Here is a 17091-nt window from a genome sequence, read left to right as displayed (position 1 = left end):
AACTTTTTTTTTAATCAAACGATAACTTATAAGAAGCAGTTGAAGTTGTCGTCTTTGTGTGTGACCAACATCACATTGAAAGACTGAAAATGGCTACAGGTTCTATGTAGTGTCATTTTCCAGTGCTAGAATCGCCATGACCTCTACTGCCACGCATCCACGCGCTGCTTTGGCTGTCCTGACAGACACTGGGTTGTTGCTACACATTACGAGCTTCCAAACAGGGCTGCCCTACCTCGTAGGAAAGATCGATGCCAGTCTCGACTGCCTTACCCTGCTCGGAGCCTTCCGTGGAAAGCTGCCTCGATTTGCCATTCGTCAACGAGATCTGCACATGCTCGAGGTGCTGCAGAGAGCTACACAGAATCCAAGGCTTCAAAACCTACCACAGCTACAGTTCTATGGGGTGCGTCGCTGCGCCATTCAGTACAACAGCCTTCAACTTCTGAAATGGCTACATGCCACTCGGGACAAGTCTCCGACAATGACCGATGAGCCGAGACTGCTTGGGGTGGCGGTGACCTGCTACTTTGACAATGTAGAGATAATGGAGTGGCTGCATAGTGCTCCAGAAGGGCCACATGAGGCCATTGACAAGATCACGGAAGTCGAATTGTGCCATGCAGCGGATTTTGGCAACATTCGAGCCATCCGGTGGCTGCACGAACATGGCTGCACAGTCTTCTCCCCACTCGTGATGGATACAGCTGCTACACATGGATGCTTGGAGCTGGTGATGTTCTTGCATGAGAACAGACCAGAAGGATGCACAACACGAGCTATGCACGGCGCGGCGGTAAATGGGTACTACAAAGTAGTAGAATTCCTGGCCCAAAATCGATTCGAAGGTCCAAGCGAACGAACGTTGGAGATGGCTGCTAGTGCTGGTCATTTACGTTGTGTCAAGACGCTCTGCAAGTTTGCGCAGCCTCCTGGAAGTGGCTCGTGGAATTTCGACGTGGCTCATCAGTGTGCGATTGACGCAGGCCACAAAGATGTCGCTCGCTTTCTTGCCGTCCAAAAGACTGACAATGGAGCTGCGGAAAAGAAGCGTCGTTGCTTCGGTCTCTTTTAAGCTAACGAAATGGGTACACATGTACAGTAGTGTTGTCAAAAGTCTCGTTCTGTAGTCTCTAGAGCCATTGGAACCACCACCACCACCCAGCAGGCTTCTGTGTGCTTAATTCTTTCTCAGTCTTATGCTCGTTGACGGTCGGTTTAAATGCCGCTAACCTGTCAGTGTGCGGTAGTCTTTGACACCATCGAGGTCCTGAACGTACGTGAAAATATCTCGACGAGCACGCGCGAACGGCAGGATTCATCCAGGCTGACAAGAGGACTGCTACACGAGGATGACCCGCCTCAAGCGCGGCTCGACGTGCATCGAAAAGACATCCGCGTATCGAGCAGCGAATCAACGCGTCGACGCAATCAACGTGGCCTTGAGCGGCAGCTCGTTCGAGAGCGTATTCATGTGGACCTTCGTGTCTGTGCTCTCCCAAAAAGCGTACAGCCTCTGCGAAGCCATTGATGGCGGCGTTGGTCATGGCGTCTTCTGTGCAACCTTCCACGCGATTCTCTTGTAAATATCTCACAATTTCTAAATATCCGCCGCTGGCAGCACTGTCCATAGCCCTAGTCGTACACGTTGCCTTTCCGCTCTCATGAAGGAAGCGCACGATCTCTAGGTAGCCATTTTGACACGCTGTATCCATAGCCTTCGATGTGCAACCTTCGGAGCGATTCTCTACAAGATATTTGACAACTTCGACATGTCCTCTCCACGCAGCTCCATCAACTGCTCTCGTGGTGCATCCTTCCCTTCGGTTTCCATGCAAGAATCTGATAACAGCCAGTCTCCCCAAAAGGGCTGCACCATCCATCGCATCCGTAGTGCAGCCTTCGCTTCGATTGCCATGTAAGAACTCGACCACGTCCAAATGTCCACTTCGAGCTGCTCCATTCATCGCATTCGTCGTGCACCCTTCACTGCGGTGGTCATGTAAGAACCGTACGATCTCTAGAAATCCTCCTGCAGCAGCACCATCCATCGCACCAGTCGAACAGCCTTCGCTCCGATTATTATGCAAGAACTTGACCATGTCGAGGTGTCCATTGCGTGCAGCTCCATCCAATGCTGCAACGGTGCACCCCTCGGTCCGTTGGGTATGCAGCAACTGCACTACCCCCATAAACCCGTTCCTAGCTGCGCCATCCATGGCTGCAACTGTGCATCCTTCCGTCCTCTGCTCATGCAAATACTGCACGATCTCCGAATGTCCATTCGCTGCGGCGCCATCCAGCGCATCGGACGTGCATCTCTGTCCTTGTCTGCCTGCCTCCTCCCTCTCCAACAAGAACCTCAGCGTCTCCATCTTGCCCATAGTTGCCACCAAATCCACCAGTCTCGGATCTTCAAATCCACTCGTGGCCAGGCTTCGCTCGCTCAGAAACCTCAACACAGGAACCCCCGCTCGACTCAAATCTTCTGCCTTGACGTCTCTCAGCGCTGATCTGGAATATATACTGACCACCCACTCTACAATCTCCAGCTTTCTCTCGGACTTTAGCGCTTCCGAGTAGCGAACCGCCCACCCCATCAACGTACTACCTACTGTTCTACTAGTTAAATGCTCTGCACTGCTGTCTCCTAGCAGCATCCCTGTGTCTGCAAGGTACTGGGCGATCTCCAACTGGCCAAACTGAATGGCGCAACGTATAGCCGCGTCGAATGCCAATTCGGGTCGCGACTGGAACGTTTTGATGGTCGACAGTCTGCGGAAGTGACGCAGCGTTTCGATGTCTCCACGCTGAATGGCGGCGCGTGGGAGAGCGCCAGTCGCAGACCACGGGACGCCGCGATTATCACGCTGAAAGTCGGTGACTAGCGCCAAGATGTGCCCCGGGACGCCGTCGATGAAGCTCATGATGAGGCGGAACAGCGACCGATTGGTCAGCACCAGCGTTGCTGCAGGCGAAAAGGTCGCCATGGCTGTACCGGTACAGGCGGATTTGAGATGGACAATGACGGTACTGTACTGACGATTGCTGAAACCCATCTATCAAAATTTGCTAGAATCTAAAAATGGTAAAATTTGGAAGGGTATACTTACTGTATTCGGAGAAGGTACTGTACGAGCGCCGAGTTCTCTGATAACGTTAGCTAAGACTTACACGCCAGGGACCTTGAAGTGCACACGATATGTTTTGCCGCATCCTAGCATCTCGCCTACACGACTATAATAATTCATGGATGCAGCTTCTGATCTGCTGGGGATTCTTGCTGACAACACAATTTGAATTCAAAAGTTGCTAGCCTGTCATTTGAGAGGAGTATTCAATTTGGTACAGGAACACAATTAGGCTTACAGAGTGGTAATTACTAAGGTAAACAACGCCCATAAGGCGTGAATTTTTAGTCGTTTTACACATATTTTTGTAATTGAAGTATGCTTACGATTCGCTAGACTGTTCAGCACAAAAGTATAGCTGCTACTGTACTTCAATGGTTGTTCGACACAAAGCAATCCATTGATTGTTGGACGTCTAATCTGGTACTTCGAAGTAGATTTGTGGTAAACGTGTCTGAGACAATTTTGTGGGAGCCCAATTATCCAGAATCTGGTGTGCCTTTGGTGTGGATGACACAGACACAGACAGTTACCTGCGAATGTGGACTGCCACGCATTTCCAGACATCAGCCACAGAGCGAACGCCGCTTCGTTCCTCCACCGCCATGGACGCCAGCCTCATGGCCAACGAGGTGGCTCTCTCCAGCAGCTACCACAGTCCAGCGCAGCTCTCCACACACGCGGAGGACCCTCCGATACTCGCAGCTGACGCGCAGGACGGACCGGAGCAGTTCGACTTTCACCAGTACGTACCGTACTGTAACCACTGCTGACACGGGTCATCGTGACGAAATGCAAATGCAACAATTCTGGTAGGTCGTTCGGAGTGATGACGGGACGGCGACTTCAACGTCGTTATCGAGGCGTGTACCAAAAGTATTCGTTCATGACGCAACTCATCACGTGGATTATAGTCATCTACATCATCGTGGTGTTCGCTGTGCTTTTAGCTAACGACGATTCAGGTTTGAATTGACAATTTTGACAGTACAATATCCGATTCCACTAATGGAATCATTTGACGACTGTAGATACCGAACAGGCCTCCTTGTCCGATGGCGTTTTCTACTTTGTGGTGATCTTTCTGGCGCTGTGTATTCTCGTACAGTTGGCATTGATCGTGCGGTGGGTCATTTACTGGGTCATTATCGCCGAGCTGTTGACGTACGCAATCACTAGCAACTTGTACGTGTTATTCTGGATCGACGAAAACGAAGTGACGGACTCGGACCGGCAAGTGCGTCGTGTTATGATCATCCTGCTCAGTTGCGTCGAAGTCATAACGGTGGCGGCCTATTGGTTCACTCACTACGCGTATCCGTGGCTGGTGATGCACCAGAAGTTTAATGTCGTGAACTGGTGGAACATCAAGCCTGGTGTCGAGACCAACTCGTTAAGTTACCGTTCGAAAGCTCGATTCTACACCAGGAAGCGCAGTGTGGTTAAGTATTGCGGAGGATTGAACGCCCAGGGCCAGCCTCATGGCTTTGGAATGTGGACGGACACAGCTTATCACGGCGAATGCCTTACAGGCCAGTGGGAAGATGGCGTTCCGATAGGTCCGTTCCGCAGCTTTGAGCATGGCAGTGGCTACTCGTTTGTGAACATCCGCATTGGCTTCTGCCACAATCGGGGCGAGAAAAGTCCGACGGATATTTTCTTCTTCCCGAAGCATTCACAGAACGGTTTGAACTGGGGCGTGGCAAGCGTGGAGTGCTCGGTGTCAGGCGGGTTCTTCAAATACCTGCCCACAGTGACGCACTTGACGCCGTCGTACGTGGATGAGGCTCCTCAGAGCGCGGCTGAGTGTCTTCCAGCGCTGCGGACCCCGACGGATGGCGTTGTTTTCACGCACAAAGATGAAGAAACGATGCTGCGTGGTCAACCGCGTAAAGAACGCTTCAAGAGAAGGAATCTCTTTCGGGAGGAGTCTGCTCCAGTGCTTGATCTCCCAAATGTCGACTGCGAAAAAGAAGCGCTGGTCTTACTACACGGCTACAACTGCTCGCTGAACTATGGCATGAATCGTCTGGCACAGCTTCTTGCGCTTGGAGACTTCCCCTCCTACATTCACCCGTTTGTGTTCAGCTGGCCCAGTGGAGGAGTTCTCGCGTATTTCCAAGGTGAGAGAGCAGATGCTGCTAGACCCGTTTGGCCTGTGCTATTTGCTGACTTTTGTGGTTGCTGTTGCTCCTGCAGCCAAAGGAGTTGGAAGCGAGAGCGAACGCACAGCCGGCGACTTTATTCTGTTCTTGAAGAGTCTGATTGATGCGGGGTACACAAAGCTAAACATCATCGCACACTCGATGGGGGCCCGTGTCTACTTCAGTGCTCTCAACAAGTGGCTCTTGGAGGAAGTCTTCTTGGTTCGTTTCTGATGTTCTCCCTAGCAGTTGCTTGTCCTCTGTCAACTAGCTAACGTCATCATCTGCTGCAGCCTTCAGGAAGCCACACCAATGTAGGTCGTGCCACAAAGAAGCTGGAACTCTCGACTCTGACGTTCTGTAACCCGGATTACGACCGCGACGGTTTTGTTAAATACGGTGGAGGCTACGATCGCTCCCGACACTTCTGCAGCCACATCACGCTGTACGCAGACAGTATGGATGGTGCACTCTTCTACTCGGAGTATCTCACGATGAAATCCGCCGTCGGTCCGCTGAACTACTCACTCGGCAGATGCGGACACACGATCCATCGCGACCCGGAAGAAAACGAGGTGGCGGGTCGGTCCGACACGCAGTTTCTCAACTGGCAGAACAAGAACTTGTCCGCCCCACTAGACTTGGATCTAGCGTACGCAGCGGTGAACCAGCGTGGGAACTACCCAGGCGTGGCTTCGTTCGCGTACAACCGCAGCAGGAGTCACCCTACCAATGACGAGTCAGCGCCTTACGGTACGACACGGGGCGATGAAGACGCCCCTCTGCACTACCTTGACATGGATGTGATCGACACCACCTGGATGGACAACAATGTACACGCGATCCGGCACAACTACTTCAATCTTAACCCGACTATTGTAAGTCGTCGTCTCGACACATTATACATTGTGCATTGTAGCTAACTGGGAGTGTTGTGTTGCTTTGTGAAGGTCGACGATCTACGTCACGTAATTGTGCTGAAGAAACGAGCGAGTTCCCGCCCCGGTCTGCTCAAAACGACATCGGCGGAGAACGTGTACATTTTCCTAGTCGCACCCTCACACGTCAAGAACAAGTGATCATTCCAGGTTCCACCGAAACTATTGTGGAGACAAACTTAAATCAACACAAATTGTCTTTTTGGCACTATCCATTTATGGGCGATGTATGACACAATTGTGACCAATACTTCAATCGCTGACGTATTCACTGACTACAGTACTGATCTCTTTTAGTACCGTAATGATAATAATGTTTCGTCATTTAGCAAGAAAATAAGAGCCAATTCGGTACTGAAAAACATGCATGGCATTGCTGTTGTAGTACATCGATTAATTTCCATTCGTTACAACTACAGTAGACAAAACGAGTTGCCAGCATACTACTGATCACCGCCTTGGCCATCCATAACGCCAAGCTGTCCAGCCGAGCCGAATCTTCCTTGAGCACCAAAGCCTCCGGCACCCCCGGCACCTCCAGCGCCAAAGGCACCACCGCTCATTCCTCCGAAGCCACCGAGACCACCTGCACCACCGTTGCCACCGAAACGCCCGTTAAATCCGCCCATGCCTCCGCCCATGCCTCCGCCGAATTGTCCGCCGAGTCCACCAGGCTGCCCACCGGCACCAAAACCTCCGAATTGACCACGTCCATTGCCACCAGCCCCAGCGAAACCTCCTGCACCACCGGCACTTAAACCACCAAAGCCTCCGGCACCAGGACCAACGGGGCCGGCTCCACCCACAGGACCGGCACCATTGCCGTCAGGACCAGCACCAGCATCGCCAGCACCAGGTCCACCTTGAGGAGCTCCGAGGCCGTTACCAGACACTGGTCCACCATTTGGCGTCGTTGGAGCGGGCGTTGCAGGGCCGCCGTTGCCAGGTCTGCCATTACCAGCTCCGCCGTTGCCAGCTGCACCGTTGCCAGCTCCAGGGCCCGTCATTCCAGTACCTGGAGCACCAGGGCCGCCAGCACCAACCATTCCACCACCGGGAGCACCAACACCGCCTGCTCCAGCCATGAACCCGTTGGTAGTCGTGCCGGCTCGACCGAGAGCAGCACCGTTGCCTCCAGCTCCGAAACCGAGCTGATTGCCGGCTCCGAATCCACCACCGAGTTGTCCAAAGCCACCGCCAACGTTGTTGCCAACCTGGTTGAAGCCTGCTGCACCTCCACCGAACTGACCGAGACCGATACCAGCCCCACCGGCACCACCTCCGATACCACCCATACCACCGCTAAATCCGTTGGCCCCTCCGCCCATTCCACCCATTCCGCCCATTCCACCCATTCCACCTCCAAAGCCATTGCCGTTACCAGCGCCGAACTGCTCACTACGACGAGTCATGGGACCCCGACGTACAGGTCCACGAGGCCCTTGAGCTCGAGCATAGCCGTTGAAAATGGCGAGTGCAGTAATAGTGAGTGCGAGTCGAGTCGTCATGATGAAGATTGTTGTTGGCTTTTGAAGTGAAAACTGGAAGAAGACTTGGGCTGAAGACGGGAAATCCGAAAGTGAGAGTCCCGATGACCCACGCCCAGGAAGAGAACAGAAGGCCAAAGTGTCATTTTCTGTGGTCAAGAGAATCGATCCATCGGTCAATTTTGACTTGAACCTCTTGTAGGTGGCGGATCTAGCTTTCAATTTGCAAGGTCTCGATGAATATGATCACTGAAAAACATTTTTTTACTAATAAAATTTGCTCAAGCAAAAAACTAATAAAATGAATTTGCTCAAGCAAAAAAACAATATTCGTACTTGTCTGAGTCATTACGCTACGACTTTCATCCTTACGAAGTGAGCCGTGCCCAGCGTCGCTTCAAGGAGCCCGGAGGCACAATCCGCGACTCCATCTGTGTTGCCCCGACGGTATCTCGGTGCATCTACTCTGCTTCATCTGATAAAACCACGTCTGCTCTACCTATTGCGCCCCTACTCGCTCTCCCAATCTCTCTGTGGGCGTCGCAATCCGTCCTTCCAGATAACACACAAGTACCCGCATGGTGCGGAAAACCGCGTCGTGGAGGACACACGTAGATGCTCGAGATGGCCGCCAGCAGCATCGCGCTACGGGGAAGGACGTAGTTGTCCCTCTCGTGCTCTGGAGCGAGCCACCGCAGGTGAAAGTGTCCTCTTTGCACGTCGTCCAGCTCCCAATCTCCCAGCCGAGCCAGAACTCGTCCACATTCGCCGCCGAGGAGGACAGAGAGGCGACAAACGAGGCAGACACTCGTACCCAATTGTGCGTCTTTGCAGGCACGGTGGACGGTCTTGTCCTGTACTGGAGGTTCGAAGTGGACGCTGTAGCACAAGTCAATCTACTCGTGTTCCCAGGCAGCGACGGCTGCGGACATCCCATTGTCGGCATCGTGAGTGGGACAGATGAGTGGGGACAGAGCACGTTAATATCAGCCTCAAGGGACGGAGCAGTAGCCCGGTGGCAGCTACCTAATGGAGCCTGCGCAGAAGCGAACGCGTCTCTGGCTAAAGAGTTGGCGCCGCTCTTGGGCCTCGAGATGCTGTGTAACAGGAGGTTTGCAGTGGTGGTGAGCGAAGAATCGAGGCTTATGGTGCTGGATACGTGGCGGATGCAGCTCTTGTACTGCATGGACACGGCGCAGGAGCAGATCCGACGCAGTATCGCAGTTGGAGAGCTGCGGATGCCTCAACCAAAGCCTCCAAGGCCGCGATTGCTCCGATCAAGCAGCGGATCAGGGATTGAAACAGGTTACGGAACGCCGAGAGAGAAATTGGCCACTGACAGTGGAGTCGCGTCCCCGTCTCGACAGTCGATCGCGGGCGGGTCCCCTGATGCAAGACGACTTGCTACCTTTCTGTCGCCTAGTGGAGCTGCAGAACATCGGTGGGATGCTGTGGTGCTTTCGCTTGGAGCAGAGGGACTAGTCAAGTGTTTTCTGTGGACTCAACCGCGGGGTGCTACAAGTGGAACACCGTTTAGTGTCAGTGAAAATGGCGGGTCAGCGAGTGTGGCGTGGGGGTTCCGTTGGGTCCAACGAAGTAGTTGGGTCATTTCGTGGGCGGACGAGGCGGAGGATATCACGTGCTCCCAAAGTACTTCGCTGAAAGACGGAGACAACATGAATCCGCAGACGGCACTCATGGGATCGATCAAGAACAGCTACTTCCCGCTATCCGTGCATGTATCTCCGAACTCTTCCTGCGTACTTCTCGTCTGGAAGACCAAGTTTGCTGTACTGAAGCGCAAATGGTTGTGTCCATTAGAGAGACGCAGTGACAGCCAGGCCAGCTCGAACTCGTTCGGGAAGTCAAGACCTAATGTTGCAGTGGGAAGTTGCCGCATTGCGCCGTCGGAACTCGTACGGCAGGCAGCTACAACCAATGGAAACAAATGGCTAACTCGGCGTAGTGCTGGAGCTGTGTACTGGGAGAATGGCGAGTTCTTGGAAGACGGAAACATCGCTCTCTGGACCAACACGGGACACGTTTTCCAGTTCCTGACAGCCGACTCGTCTGCAAAAAATACTGGAAAGTTTTTCATCTTCACGAAAGACCAAGATCAGCTGGTTCCACGATCCGACTCGAAGCTGCTGCGAGTGATTGACAAGGCGGTGTATGTCACCTCGATGGACCGATGCAAGTGCTGTGACGATAATTATCAGCTGACGAAGCCGACGAAGTCGACGGGAGGACGGCAGCATTCAAGACACACAGCATGTATGAAGGCTGGTTCTTTGAAGTCGTTGATGGAGATCGTGCACCTGTGCCATCGTGGAACGCTTGGACATTGGACGATGTCAGCTGGGCGAGTGTCATCGCCAACGCGCAAGATGCAGAACCTGGGCAACATTGTTGTCCCAAGACTGCCACTGACAGAACGGGTGCGCTTTCACTCTCTAACAGATGGATTTGAGGCTGCTGCAGTTGCTGCTCAGGGAGATGAAACGCGTCGTTCTTCTCCACATCGAGGTTGCCTAACCCATTTTATCCTCGGAAGGGAGGACACTCAGTCGTCATCAACGTACGAAGTGGTTAGACGAGCTGGAATGCGTCGTAAGCGCCAACAACAACGAAATGATGGACTAACCAGCTCGACCGGAAGCGGAGGGTCCATTACAAGCACTGCGGCGGCGGTTATGGCAAATAACGTTAGCGTACTGGCCACTGCATTGGCCCCTGTTACGGTACGAGGAGCTTATGGAGTTGGAAGCGAGTCTAGACAACACCAAGTCGACGAAAGTGAACAGCAACGAGAACAACTTTTATCCTATCGATACCTGCTGGACATTCCTGTTGTCGCCAAGGGATTCTCGAGTGGAGTACTACACATTGGGCTGCTGACCCACGAGCATTTGCCCAGTAGAACTGAAGATGTAGAAGGAAATGCGGCGACACGGCTGGCTTGCCATTCCGGACCAATTACGGCGCTTGCACATTGCTTTTGGGGAGTTGGAGCTTCCTCGAGTCTTCCTTCTTTTGTCAGCAACGCGAGTCAATCCTCGATGGACGAAAATCTCTTTGCAACGGAGAAAAACCCTTTCTACAAGTCACGCTTTCCAGAGTGCTCGTGGAGACAGAATAACGGTAATCGACATAACGTTGGAGAGCGCAGTCCTCGCCGCTCGTTAGCAATAGGCACGTCGGGCGGTTCTGAGTCGAGTAGTGAGTTAAGTCACGACGGTCCGAGTACCTCTCAGCCTTCGATCAAGTTTTTCGTGTTTAGTGGCGGCACAGACGGCGTTCTCCGAGTGATCGAGCTGATTCTCTACCGTTCGACTGGATCAAACGGATTGGTCCAGCATGAAGCGAGCATTTTGCAAAAGTTTCGCAATCATCGTGGTGCGATCCAGCAGATTAGCGTTTCACCAATCAAGAAAAGCGTCGTGGGAGATGACGGAGAGAATGGGGAGACTAGATATCCTGACAGACTGGTTGTTACAGTGGGCGTCGATCGCAGAGTTGTCATTTACGCACCTCAGTACTCGACGCCTCCCTTAAGTCGACCAACAGACCACTGCAGTGTCGAGTGGGAGTGCGTACTAGAGTTGGCGGAGCATGGCGACAGAATCCGCAACGTCGAGTGGCATCTAGAACGTGGACTACTGCACGTTGAGTGTGAAGATCGGATGGTGTACGTGTGGAGTATCGACACGGGCATTTTGGAGCGTACAGTTCCGTGTGCGCTACTCTACGGGGGCGGCAACGCGTCGGTTGAAAAAGCTGCGGACAGCTCGAATACTGGCGACTGCTCTCTTGTGGAAAACTCGACGTTATTTATTGGTAATGCAGCGGTGCAACTCATCGAGTTTGCTGTTCTTCGAAGTGCCGAGCAGCTCAAGAAGAACTGGACACGTTACTACTCTTCTCTCGTCTTGAACAACGGAGAGGATGAGCTGCCTTCAGTGTATGCGACGGGCTCGATGGAGCTGTTCATGCTGTCCTTACTGCTGTCGTGGGGTGTCACTCCTGCTATCGATCAATCATGCCAGACAATCTTAGGCATCGAACCAGCACACGCGCTCTACTCGTGTGCCCTGCAGGACCTTATCTCGGGGGCGCTGACCATTCCAGTTCCATGGACCACACAGTCGTCAGCTGCAGTTAACGGCAATGAGCTTGAAGATTCCGTGGTGCCTGCTTGCGCCCGGAATTGGCAACACTCGTCAGCACTGTCGGCTAGCGTAGCGCTCGGGGTCGTGTCGCTCTGCATGAGCTGCATGGAGTACAAGCATTCCAGATCCGGCAACGGGAGCACGTCGCCGGCCAACAAGGAAGAGTTCCAAGTTCTGTGGAGTCAGTTGATCACGCAGCACTCGGTTGTCCTACCAGAGAGCGTATCTCAGTTCCGAGTACCATCTCTCGAGGAGCTAGCAGCTTTTGGCTTCGATTCCTGTGAGTACACGCAGCTAGCAGCCCGTACGCTACTCGGTGGCGTGATTAAGCGTCTCCCTCAAGCTGAGAAAAGTATCCTTTCAGCCGAGTATTCCGCGAAATTACACTGGGAAATGGTGCGCTTGGAGACCGAGACGGGAAGCTCTTTTATAGGAACTGTGGGCAGTGTAGGAACTAGTGGCGGCCCAAGCTCAAGTGCCCAACCGAGTGGCAATAGTACCACCACCGGCGGCAGCAGCAGTGTCGGCCCAGGCAATGACTCAGCCACGATGTCCTTTTCTCTAGTGGTTGACCGACTGGGCTCGCTCGTGCTTCTAATGAGTATGATTGGCACGTACTTCCCTGGCGAGATCTCACCGGCCAGTGCGCGTGAAGTGTGCGATGTGCTGGTCTTCCTGCTGAAAGCCCCGGAGCGATTCGTGGCTTCCGTATCGGCTGAGCTGCTTACGAAAGGTCTTATGTTATTTCGACCGCATCTTGTGGATTTATCGTCGTTTATAGTCCAGTTACTATTGATTGACATGCGTGAGAAGCAACGCAGTCAGAGCGACGATAGTGAAGGCGTAGCGCCCGGTCCGGGAGGCTCCCTATCCGATTTCAACGAAGGCGGAACTGGTGGGAGCAATGCGGCGATGAGTCTGTTGGTGGAGGTTGGTGCCTATGAGTCGGCGTTCGTTCTGGGATTATTACAGCAAGAAATGCACAACCACGACCGCCGCTCTGGTTTCCACGAGAGTATTCTGCTGTACATGATGGAACTCATCAACACACACTACCTGCTCATGTGCCGACACCTCCCGGCATTCGTGGACACGATCATGGCCGGTTTGGACCCCACAAAGCCCGAGAGACGCCGGCGGTGTCTACCACTGAGTACTCGCTGTCTACACGGTCTTGTGCGGCGGTTCCCCATGGTGGACTTCCACAAGGAGACACAGCGCTTGGCACTAGGCACCATGGAGGCGGTGATCGTCATCTACGACTTACGCACGGCCACGAAATGGCGCGTCCTGGACGGGCACGGCTCGGCCGTCTCGGCTGTTCGCTTCCGTGCCGACGGACAAGTTTTGGTGTCGTATGCAGCTCGCGACGCCAGCGTCCGGTGGTGGAACAGCGGCAACGCTGGTCTGTTCGGTGGTATGCTCAAGATGCACCAGTCCTGTCTCACGGAACACAAACTGGCAGCACTGCAGCAAAGTGCGAATGGAGGCGCACCATCTTCCACCGGCGGAGCAAGCGCTGGTCTCAAGCAGATTATCCAGACGTGTCGCTTCAATTTCCTCACGCGCAAAGACAACCCTGATGGTAGTAGCAGCAGCAACTCGGACCAACCCAAGCACATTCTACGACTCACCCGAGAAGATGCCAGCCAAGTGCAGTTCCTCCTGTAAGACACCAATGGTAATAGGAAGACAGTTGGGACCAGCCTTCATTCCCCACAGTCTAAGCACATGGTTTAAGAATGACAATGAGAGTCAAAGTAAGATTGACCGATGGATCGATTCTCTTGACCACAGAAAATGACACTTTGGCCTTCTGTTCTCTTCCTGGGCGTGGGTCATCGGGACTCTCACTTTCGGATTTCCCGTCTTCAGCCCAAGTCTTCCAGTTTTCACTTCGAAAGCCAACAACAATCTTCATCATGACGACTCGACTCGCACTCGCTATTACTGCACTCGCCATTTTCAACGGCTATGCTCGAGCTCAAGGGCCTCGTGGACCTGTACGTCGGGGTCCCATGACTCGTCGTAGTGAGCAGTTCGGCGCTGGTAACGGCAATGGCTTTGGAGGTGGAATGGGCGGAATGGGTGGAATGGGCGGAGGGGCCAACGGATTTGGCGGTGGTATGGGTGCCGGTGGGGCTGGTATCGGTCAGTTAGGTGGAGGTGCTGCGGGCTTCAACCAGGTTGGCAACACCGTTGGCGGTGGCTTTGGACAACTCGGTGGTGGATTTGGAGCCAGCAATCAGCTCGGTTTCGGAGCTGGAGGCAACGGTGCTGCTATCCGTCGAGCCGGCACGACTACCAACGGGTTCATGGCTGGAGCAGGCGGTGTTGGTGCTCCCGGTGGTGGAATGGCTGGTGCTGGTGGCCCTGGTGCTCCAGGTGCTGGAATGACGGGCCCTGGAACTGGCAACGGTGCAGCTGGCAACGGCGGAGCTGGTAATGGCAGATCTGGCAACGGCGGCCCTGCAACGCCCGCTCCAACGACGCCAAATGGTGGACCAGTGTCTGGTAACGGCCTCGGAGCTCCTCAAGGTGGACCTGGTGCTGGCGATGCTGGTGCTGGTCCTGACGGCAATGGTGCCGGTCCTGTGGGTGGAGCCGGCCCCGTTGGTCCTGGTGCCGGTGGTGCCGGAGGCTTTGGTGGTTTAAGTGCCGGTGGTGCAGGAGGTTTCGCTGGGGCTGGTGGCAATGGACGTGGTCAATTCGGAGGTTTTGGTGCCGGTGGGCAGCCTGGTGGACTCGGCGGACAATTCGGCGGAGGCATGGGCGGATTTAACGGGCGTTTCGGTGGCAACGGTGGTGCAGGTGGCCTCGGTGGCTTCGGAGGAATGAGCGGTGGTGCCTTTGGCGCTGGAGGTGCCGGAGGCTTTGGTGGTCAAGGAAGATTCGGCTCAGCTGGACAGCTTGGCGTTATGGATGGCCAAGGTGGTGACCAGTAGTAATTCTGGCTGTCAACTGTAGTTATAACCAAGTGAAATTAATTGATGTGCGAAGCCAGAGTTTTCTTGCATTGACTAAGTTTTGCTCCTGCTTTATTTACCCCTCAGTGCGATTTCGCTATCAAGAAATTCGGTACATATCGAGCGCCGATGACTGCGCGACAGTGTAAGTGCATACGCTACGACTCCCTCATCTTCCCGGTTACCATTTTCCTCATTGTATTTATCAGGGGGAAAATCTTGATCCGAAATAAAGTTCAGGAGCAATATTTTGTGCTGGACATGCAGGGGTTCCGAAAATGTTATTTTTATTAAATATAATTTTTATTTTGCAGCTAAATAATGTATTTGCGAGCTCCCATTTCAAAATCAAATAATTTATTCCGCGCTCTCTCCAGGCAATAACCTTTAACCGAGCTTGATGGAGCCCTACGGACCAGCGGTCCAGCTGAACCGCAATCTACAATCGATCTGCGGCCTCTCATTTTGATGGTTGGTCGCTGAGACTCCGCGAGAGCCACCTGCATTTTGTGCAGCATGTTGGGAGTTGTAGCTCTTAGACACGCTCCGTGAAGTAACAAACAAGCTCCTTGATGCAAAGGGAAAATATGAAGACTGAATTACTTTGTGTCAGTTGCTCTGCTTCCTGAGCATTGACCAACACTCACGGGCCTTTGCCCTCTCTCATATAACGATCTGGTTTCTTTGCTGTTCCAGCTTTCTTCAATCTGCGCCAGGCCTCGATGCACAATCCAACTCGCCCTTCTCGAAGATCGGTCTTCGATGTCGAATACTGGTCTTCGACTACTTTTCTGCTCCAATGCCTGCAATCAGCAACAATCCTTTCAGTCGCTTCTTGTCCAGAGGCTTGGGGAACGTGTCGGCCGGATTTGTTACCCCCTTCACCTTATGCAACTCCACAGTGCCTTTTTGCACTTGCTCTCGTACGTGATGCCACCGTAATATAATGTGGCGCGTACGTCTGCTGTAGGTAGGATTAGTTGCCATCACGTGAGCAGCTTGACTGTCAGTTCCTACACGCAATTTCACATCGTGCTGCGGTAAAATCTCTTGCAAAACATTTTCCCCCGCAACTGCCTCCATTGTGGCTTCACACGCTGCAATGTACTCCGCCTCCGCGGTCGACAACGCGATGACGGGATTGTCTTCGTGACATCCATGCTACAGCTCCGCCTGCCAGCGTAAACACGAAACCAGTAGTGCTCTTCCTTTGATCTTGATCATTAGCCCAATCACTGTCACAGTAGCCCTGCAACACCAACTCCTTCGAGTTGTTCTTCTTTTTCTCGTACTTGATTCCATAATCCAAAGTCCCGGCCAAGTAGCGCAGCACTCTCTTTACTGTTCCAATATGCTTCGCCGATGGGTTCGCAACGAAGCGACTCAGTTGGCCTAATGAATAAGCCAAGTCCGGTCTGGTACTTGTAGCCAGGTACATGAGCATACCAATGGCCTCACGGTACGGAAAGCTGCTGTCTGCACTCTCCTTCTCTCCAAGAGGTGTGAGCCGTGAATTCACTTCCATTGGGTTCCCTACTGCATGTGCGTTTTCAAATCCCAGCTTACCAAGAATCTCTCTTGCGTACTTGCTTTGACTGATCATAATGTACTCTGGCGTGTGAGTCACTTCCACACCTAAGTACTGTGTTAACAGCCCTTGGTCCTTGAGACCGTACGTGTTGTCCAAGTCCATGAACAACTGATCCTTGTACTCCTTGCTGTTTGTTGCAACCAAGATATCGTCGACGTATACTAGCACGTATACCATCGTGCCACCATCAAACAGATAGTACAGGCACGGCTCCGTCAACGATCTTTGGTATCCACGCTGAATGAACCAATCATTTAGCTCTGAGTTCCATTCTCGACCCGATTGCCTTAATCCATACAAAGCCTTAAGTACCACGTAAGAATGGCCACTCACTCTGCACGGATATCCGTTGATGGAGTGTAGATATTGTCGTATGTCTAGCCATGTATTGAGGTAAGCGGTATTCACGTCTCCTCCGTATACCTCTATCCCAGTAATGCCGCCAGTCCCAACAACAGTCTAAACGAAGCCATTCTTGCCACAGGGGCAAACGTTTTCTTGAACTCAATGCCTGGTCGCTGGTGATTCCCCAACGCCACTATCCGAGCCTTGAATCTTATCACGTAACCCTGATGATCAGACTTCAAGGCATAGACCCACATTGTACTCACAGGCTTCGCATCTTCGGGCATGTCCTCATCCGGTATTTCTTGGATGACCTTCTT

General features: G+C 53.0%; 6 protein-coding genes across 6 annotated transcripts; 3 read left to right on the top strand and 3 right to left on the bottom strand.

Moving 5' to 3' along the window:
* Positions 1–136: 136 nt before the first annotated feature.
* On the top strand, positions 137–800 carry PITG_07942 (uncharacterized protein; the record flags this gene model as incomplete). The annotated part of the gene is made up of 3 exons (XM_002904102.1): positions 137–238; positions 299–733; positions 780–800. The coding sequence occupies 3 exons, from the start codon at positions 137–139 to the stop codon at positions 798–800; spliced, it is 558 nt and encodes a 185-aa protein (XP_002904148.1).
* Positions 801–1414: 614 nt separating this feature from the next.
* Positions 1415–1528, bottom strand: PITG_07941 (uncharacterized protein; the record flags this gene model as incomplete). The annotated part of the gene is made up of 1 exon (XM_002904101.1): positions 1415–1528. The coding sequence occupies one exon, from the start codon at positions 1526–1528 to the stop codon at positions 1415–1417; it is 114 nt and encodes a 37-aa protein (XP_002904147.1).
* Positions 1529–1963: 435 nt separating this feature from the next.
* PITG_07940 (uncharacterized protein) lies at positions 1964–3224 on the bottom strand (the record flags this gene model as incomplete). The annotated part of the gene is made up of 3 exons (XM_002904100.1): positions 1964–1989; positions 2057–3048; positions 3175–3224. The coding sequence occupies 3 exons, from the start codon at positions 3222–3224 to the stop codon at positions 1964–1966; spliced, it is 1068 nt and encodes a 355-aa protein (XP_002904146.1).
* A 446-nt stretch (positions 3225–3670) lies between these two features.
* PITG_07939 (uncharacterized protein) lies at positions 3671–6416 on the top strand (the record flags this gene model as incomplete). Its single annotated transcript, XM_002904099.1, has 6 exons — positions 3671–3876; positions 3948–4096; positions 4163–5254; positions 5331–5497; positions 5569–6153; positions 6226–6416. 6 exons carry the CDS (start codon positions 3671–3673, stop codon positions 6352–6354), a joined length of 2328 nt encoding a protein of 775 aa, XP_002904145.1.
* Positions 6417–6656: 240 nt separating this feature from the next.
* PITG_07938 (uncharacterized protein) lies at positions 6657–7721 on the bottom strand (the record flags this gene model as incomplete). The annotated part of the gene is made up of 1 exon (XM_002904098.1): positions 6657–7721. The coding sequence occupies one exon, from the start codon at positions 7719–7721 to the stop codon at positions 6657–6659; it is 1065 nt and encodes a 354-aa protein (XP_002904144.1).
* A 557-nt stretch (positions 7722–8278) lies between these two features.
* On the top strand, positions 8279–13540 carry PITG_07937 (uncharacterized protein; the record flags this gene model as incomplete). Its single annotated transcript, XM_002904097.1, has 4 exons — positions 8279–10390; positions 10505–10630; positions 10787–10824; positions 10945–13540. 4 exons carry the CDS (start codon positions 8279–8281, stop codon positions 13538–13540), a joined length of 4872 nt encoding a protein of 1623 aa, XP_002904143.1.
* Between the last annotated feature and the right edge of the window lie 3551 nt (positions 13541–17091).

Source organism: Phytophthora infestans, genomic scaffold (assembly GCF_000142945.1).
Source record: "Phytophthora infestans T30-4 supercont1.12 genomic scaffold, whole genome shotgun sequence".
In the NCBI taxonomy this organism is placed as follows: Eukaryota; Oomycota; class Peronosporomycetes; order Peronosporales; family Peronosporaceae; genus Phytophthora; species Phytophthora infestans.
This window is presented reverse-complemented; position numbering and strand designations above follow the sequence as displayed.